Raw genomic sequence first — 7,212 nt, 5'->3', positions numbered from 1 at the left:
TTGCAGTGAGCTGAGATCCGGCCACTGCACTCCAGCCTGGGCGACGGAGCCAGACTCCGTCTCAAAAAAAAAAAAAATAAATAAAATAAACATTGGTGAATCTGGCTAATTGATGTCTTTGAACTATTCTTGCAATTTTTTGTAAGGTGAAATTATATCAAAATAAAATTGACTAGAAAAATCAAGCTGTGATTGTATGTTGCCCTTTATATATTTACATTAAATTTTATCTTATTTTTTGAGACAAGGTTCTACTCTTGTCACCCAGGCTGGAGTGCGGTGGCATGAACATGGCTCACTGCAGCCTCGACCTCTTGGGCTCAAGTAATCCTCCCGCCTCAGCCTTCCCACTAGCTGGGACCACAGGTGCGCACCACCATGCCTGGCCAATTTTTAAAAATTTTCTGGCCGGGCGCGGTGGCTCATGCCTGTAATCCCAGCACTTTGAAAGGCTAAGGCGCGTGGATCGCCTGAGGTCAGGAGTTCGAGACCAGCCTGACCAACATGGTGAAAACCCATCTCTACTAAAAAGACAACAATTAGCTGGGCATAGTGGCACATGCCTGTAATCCCACTGTAATCCCAGCTACTCAGAAGGCTGAGGCAGGAGAATTGCTTGAACCCGGGAGGCAGAGGTTGCAGTGAGCTGAGATGGTGGCACTGAACTCCAGCCTGGGCAACAAGACTCTTGGTTGTTCAATTGTTAGAGAACTTTTCGTTTAGAAGCAAAGGCTTCTCAGGTCATGAAAATTATTAGTATTCTGAAAAAAAAAATCAAGACTGAAGTTCAAGTAACTTTCTGTAGGTCACACAGTTAACTGAGGGGGAGACAGGACTCCAGCTCAGACCTGACTGACTCCTAAGGCTCATTCCTTAGTACCACCTCTGGTTGGTACAGGAGCAAAGAGCTCTGAGGTATTGGTATCTCCTTCTGGTAACAGTTTATCAAAGAAAGTGGATTGCTGGGACTCAGATCATTGTTAGTCAGGCTATTGGATCACTTTCATGGTGGTTGTGTGTGGACAAGTTTTCTCTCTCCAGATTCTTTATAAACTCCTGGGATCAAGGACCATGTCTGATTCATCACTGAACCTCTCACCTATGTCATAGAATACTGCTTCTGTTCCTTAGTGTGGACCCTTCAGCCTAAAGCTAAAGATACTGTTCCTTCATTGACTATTAATTTTGCCTCTTTTTGATTACTGTTGAGGCAAATGTGATGCGAGTAGACCTGGTTTAATTTGAATGGAAACAGAAAGGCATAGTGGAAGTGAATGGGTTTTCAAGTAAGACACACCTGGGCACACAATGTCCTGTTGCCTTTCTCTTTGTGATAGTAGCAGCCACTGGTGATCACTGCCTAGATCCACTAATTAATTAGGGATTACAAAACAATAATATTCTAGTTCTGTCATTCTCTCTTTGTTTATTAACTTAAATACTTGTATAAAAGGAAACTCCCGGCTGGGCACGGTGGCTCACGCCTGTAATCCCAGCACTTTGGGAGGCCGAGGCTGGCGGATCACGAGGTCAGGAGATCAAGACCATCCTGGGTAACACGATAAAACCCTGTCTCTACTGAAAATACAAAAAATTAGCCAGGCATGGTGGCAGGCGCATGTAGTCCCAGCTACTCGGGAGACTGAGGCAGGAGAATGGTGTGAACCCAGGAGGTGGAGCTTGTGGTGAGCAGAGATCGCACCACTGCACTTCAGTCTGGGTGACAGAGCGAGACTCTGTCTCAAAAAAAAAAAAAAAAACAGAAGGGGAAACTTCCCCTCATTAACTATTCAGTTACTCTGAAGGGTTAGATGACATAGGAAACATAGGTGAAATGCTTGATTCTTTTCCTTTCGTTACCAGTTTTCAAAAACACGAGTTTGTTGCATAGCATCCTCCAAAGGTGACTAAAGAGTTTAAAGAGTTTTTTTTTTTTTTTCAATTTTTAGTATTTTTGTAGAGACAAGGTCTTACTATGTTGCCCAGGCTGGTCTTGAACCCCTGGCTGAGGCAGGAGAATCGCTTGAACCCAGAAGGTGGAGGTTGCAGTGAGCCAATATCACACCATTGCACTCCGGACCTCAGGTGATCCGCCCACCTCAGCCTCCCAAAGTGCTGGGATTATAAGCATGAGCCACCGTGCCCAGCCTCAGTCCTGATTTTCTTATCTGTAGAATGCAAATAATAATCTCTTCCTCCCAGGACTGCTGAAAGAATTAGGTAAATTATACAGGCTCTATATGAGTCTGCATCCTACTCCTCTCCACTCTCTAACGCCTCTACTTTGTCTCTCTCTACCACGTGCTTGTCTATACACTATCATCATCATGGTCTCTCAGGGAACACTAATGTAAAGAGGTACAGGAGGAGGAGGAGCCCAGGCATTGTGGTCCATACCTCACGTAGTGTATTGTCTTTGTCCTGGCAGATTGCAAGCAGATAGATGGAGGCTTTGAAGATCACCAGTGGGGGGCGCTCGCCCTGGTCCTGCAGAGACAGGAGGAAGCTTTGCACAGCCTCAAATAATTCTGCCTCTGAGACAAACCTGTCAAACAAGAAAAGCCTGAGTGAGAAAGGCAGAGCTGGCAGGCCACTAGGCTCTTCTATCCTGCCTGGCCACATCCTTCCTGAGCTCACTGTCCTGCCCCAGCACACCCACAGCCTAATGACATCTTACACAAACAGTGTGCTATACATACTTACAAAGCATTGCCATATATATACATCACATTTTTCTATGCCTTGTGCAAGACTCAAGGCATAGAACAATGCCTTGTTATGGGCCAAATACTCCTCATTCACACTTGGGAAGTGAGCGATATGCCAGCTGGACCAGCACTGTTAAAGAGAAGGGTGCTACTGCTGGGGTTCAGAAGGCCCTGCTTTGGCAGCTGCTCCACCCCTCTCTTCTTGTATTTATCATTAAACAGTGGTGTATTTAACAGATATAACACCAAAAGCATAAATGACAAAAGAAAAAATAGATAAATTAGAGGTCATCAAAATTAAAAACATTTGTGCTTCAAAAGATACCGCTAAGAAAGTGAAAAGGGCCAGGTGTGATGGTTCATGCCTAGAGTCCCAGCACTCTGGGAGGCTGAGGTGGGAGAACTGCTTGAGGCCAGAAGTTCGAGACCAGCCTAGGCAACGTAGTCAGACCTCATCTCTACAAAAAAAAAAAAAATTTAGCCATTTGTGGAGACGCATTCCTATAGTGCCAGCTACTTGGGGGGCTGAGATGGGAGGATCGCTAGAGCCCAGGAGGTTGAGGCTGCAGTGAGCCATGATTGTGCTACTGCATTTCAGCCTTGGTGAGACAGCAAGATACGAAAGGAAAGGAAGAGGAATGGGAAAGGAGAAGGTAAGGAAAAAGGGAGGGTAGAGTAGGGGAGGGGAGGGAAGAGGAAGGAAGGTGAAGGGAGAGGAGAGGAGGGGAGGGAAAAGGGGAAAGGACAGGACAGGACAGGAATGGAAAGGAAGAAAGAAAAGAAAGTGAAAAGACAGCAAACAGGAGGCCAGGTGTGGTGGCTCATGTCTATAATGGTAGCATTTCGGGAGGCCAAGGTGAGAGGATTGAAAATATACCCAAAAAGAATTAAAAACACTACTCAAACAAATACATGTACACACATGTTTACAACAGCACTATTCACAACAGCCAAAAGGTGGAAAGAGCCCAAATGTCCATCAATAGGTGAATAAAAGCAAATTATGGTGTATACATACAAAGGTGTATTATTCAGCCATAAAAGGAATGAAGTACTGATACACAATACAAACATTATGCTCACTGGATGGACTTCTAAAATGTTACGCTAAGTGGAAGAAGCCAGACACAAAAAGTCACACTTTGTATGATTCCATCTATATTAAATATTCAGAATAGGTAAATCCAAAGAGTCAGAACAGATTGTTGGTTGCCAGGAGCTGGGGAGGGAGGAGGAATGGAAGTGACAGCTTTGCAGTGATGGAAGTGTTCTAGAACTAGATGAAGGTGGTGGTTGCACATTTGAAATTACTACTAAATACCACTGAATTGTTCACTTTAAAATGGTCAAGCTTATGTTGTGTAAATTTTACCTCAATAATTTTTTTTTTTTTTTTTAAGACTGAGTCTCACTCTGTCACCCAGGCTGGAGTGCAATAGCGAAATATCAGCTCACTGCAACCTCTGCCTCCCGGGTTCAAGTGATTCTCCTGCTTCAGCCTCCTGAATAGTTGGGATTACAGGTGCTCGCCACCACGTCTGGCTAATTTTGTATTTTTAGTAGAGAGAGGGTTTCACCATGGTGGTCAGGTTGGTCTTGAACTCCTGAACTCAGGTGATCCACCTACCTCGGCCTCCCAAAGTGCTGGGATTACAGGTATAAGCCACCACACCCACCTAATAAATTATTATTATTAATTTATTAACTTATTTATTTTTTGAGACAGAGTATCACTCTGTTGCCCATGCTGGAATGCAATGGTGCAATCTCGGCTCACTGCACTTCCCCCTCCTGGGTTCAAACAATTCTCCTGCCTCAGCCTCCCAAGTAGCTGGGATTACAGGCACCCACCACCATGCCCTTTTAGTAGAGACAGGGTTTCACCTTGTTGGTCAGGCTGGTCTCAAACGCCTGACCTCAGGTGATCCACCTGCCTCGGCCTCCCAAAGTGCTGGGATTACAGGTGTGAGCCACCGTGCCCAGCCCAATAAATTATTTCTTAAAGTTTAAGAAAGAACAGTCCTTTATTTTTATATCCTTTTTGAGATGGAGTCTCACTCTGTCACCCAGGCTGGAGTGCAGTGGCACGATCTTGGCTCACTGCAACCTCCGCCTCCTGGGTTCAAGCAATTCTCCTGTCTCAGCCTCTGGAGTAGCTGGGATTATAGGTGTGGACCACCACGACCAGCTAATTTTTGTATGTTTTGTGGAGACAGGGTTTCGCCGTGTTGGCCAGGCTGGTCTCGAACTCCTGACCTCAAGTGATTGGCCCACCTTGGCCTCCCAAAGCATTGGGATTACAGGCGTGAGCCACCATGCCCAGCCATGATTTTTAAAATGTAATAAATTGGATAGTAATGATTAAAACCAAAGTAAACTGAAATTTTTTTTCTGTGCACAAACACCACCCTCAAGGATAGCAAGGAATACTCATTGGCTTTCTCGGCCTCTGTCTCTCAGCACAGTGTCTACCCACCTGTTCTAACCCCCTTCCAAGATATGAGCCTCTCAGGGACACAACCCATCTCTTACTTATCCCTGTGTCCCCAGTGTCCAGCATCAGGCTTGGAGGGATGCCTCTGTGAATACTGAACTGAACTGCTGATGAAGGTCCCAAGACCCACCACCAGCCACCACTTTTGTGCACTGACCTGTCCTCATGGATGTAGGCCAAGTAAAAGAGGAGCAGGATGCAGTACTGTCTCTGGCGAGCAGCTCCCTCCATGTACTGGCGATCCGACAGGAAGGCAAGGCTTTCAGGGCTGCTGCTGCTTATCTGGGGCAGCCTGTGCTGTAGGAGCTCAGACACTGCAGAGAGTTCTAGGGAGGGAACAAGTAGAGAAAAGCCACACAGAGAACATAGGAGAACAGGTAATCAGCACATTAGTACCTACTACATGCAGAGTACTGTACAGGGCAGCAAGGGTAAATGCAGTATAGAAGGAAATAAGGAAATCAGAGGCTCCTCTTCCTTTGAGCAAGGTTCAGCCTACCAGGAAAGACTAAAGTTAACAAGAGGAAGGACATGGATATGTCTCAAAAATTAACATTCATTCTTTTTTATTTCCTTTTTTCTTTTGACAGAGTCTTGCTCTGTTGCCCATGCTGGAGTGCAATGGCGCAATCTCGGCTCACTGCAACCTCCCCCTTCTGGGTTCAAGCAATTCTCCTGCCTCAACCTCCCAAGTAGGTGGGATTACAGGCACCCACCACCATGCCCAGCTAATTTTTTGTATTTTTAGTAGAGACGGGGTTTCACCATGTTGGCCAGGCTGGTCTTGAACTCCTGACCTCAGGTGATCCACCCATCTCCACCTCCCAAAAACATTCATTTGACATATGTTCATTGGGTGGCTACTACTCTTAGGACAGGCTGTGAGACCCAGGCCCTACCTCCAGAAACTGGCAGCTGATGGGAAGAGACATATAATGAGACACGCAATTGAATTGCAGGACATGTGGTCAGCGCCATATTGAGGAGGGAGTGACTCAGATCGCCTGGCATGGGGAAGGCAAGGTCAAAGAGGAAGAAACTGTGGGCTGAGTGTGGTGACTCACACTTATAATCCCAGCACTTTGGGAGGCTGAGAAGGGCAGATCACCTAAGGTCAGGAGTTCAAGACCAGCCTGGCCAACATAGTGAAACCCTGTCCCTACAAAAATACAAAAATTAGCTGGCCATGATGGCGGGTGCCTGTAATCCCAGCTACTTGGGAGGCTGAGGTGGGAGAATCACTTGAACCCGGGAGGCAGAGGTTGCAGTGAGCCGAGATGGCACCATTGCACTCCAGCCTGGGTGACAAGTGCAAAACTCCATCTCAGAAAAAAGAAAGAAAGCTTTGGGAGGCCGCGGCGGGCAGATCATGAGGTCAGGATCGAGACCATCCTGGCTAAAACAGTGAAACCCCATCTCTACTAAAAATACAAAAAATTAGCCAGGCGAGGTAGCGGGCCCCTATAGTCCCAGTTACTCAGGAGGCTGAGGCAGGAGAATGGCGTGGACCCGGTGGGGGCGGAGCCGGCAGTGAACCAAGATCGCACCACTGCACTCCAGCCTGAGTGATAGAGCGAGACTCCATCTCAAAAAAAAAAAAAAAGAAAAAGAAAGAAACAAACGAACTGTGGAGGGTGAGGAGAAAAGAGGCAGCGACAGGAGAAAAGAGAAAAGGAAGCAAAGTGTCCAGAGGCCTGAAGGCATGAGAAGACATGCCATGTTTCCATTCAGTGTGACTAGACAGTCAGTGAATAGATGTGGGGTGTCAGCAGCTGGGGAACTATGTGATGTAATCTGCAGCTGGACTGTGAAAGACCTTTAAGCAAATGCCACTTAAAGAATTGGGACTTTATCCTGAGGGCAGATTTCTAGATTTCTTATGAAAACGGTTTCATAAAAGAAGGAATATTTAGGCCGGGCGCGGTGGCTCAAGCCTGTAATCCCAGCACTTTGGGAGGCTGAGACGGGCGGATCACGAGGTCAGGAGATCGAGACCATCCTGGCTAACAC

The 7,212-nt window shown here is 46.4% G+C and overlaps 1 protein-coding gene across 1 annotated transcript in view; it reads right to left on the bottom strand.

Moving 5' to 3' along the window:
• Positions 1-7,212, bottom strand: part of MEI1 (meiosis inhibitor 1) — an 89,732-nt gene that overhangs the window by 33,634 nt on the left and 48,886 nt on the right. Inside the window, exons 16-17 of the mRNA XM_011945146.1 lie at positions 5,360-5,528; positions 2,398-2,545 (exon numbers count right to left, since the gene is read on the bottom strand). Coding sequence (XP_011800536.1) covers positions 2,398-2,545; positions 5,360-5,528 — 317 coding nt within the window. The remainder of the gene's footprint in view (positions 1-2,397; positions 2,546-5,359; positions 5,529-7,212) is intronic.

Source organism: Colobus angolensis, unplaced genomic scaffold (assembly GCF_000951035.1).
Source record: "Colobus angolensis palliatus isolate OR3802 unplaced genomic scaffold, Cang.pa_1.0 Scaffold239, whole genome shotgun sequence".
Classification (NCBI taxonomy): Eukaryota; Metazoa; Chordata; class Mammalia; order Primates; family Cercopithecidae; genus Colobus; species Colobus angolensis.
This window is presented reverse-complemented; position numbering and strand designations above follow the sequence as displayed.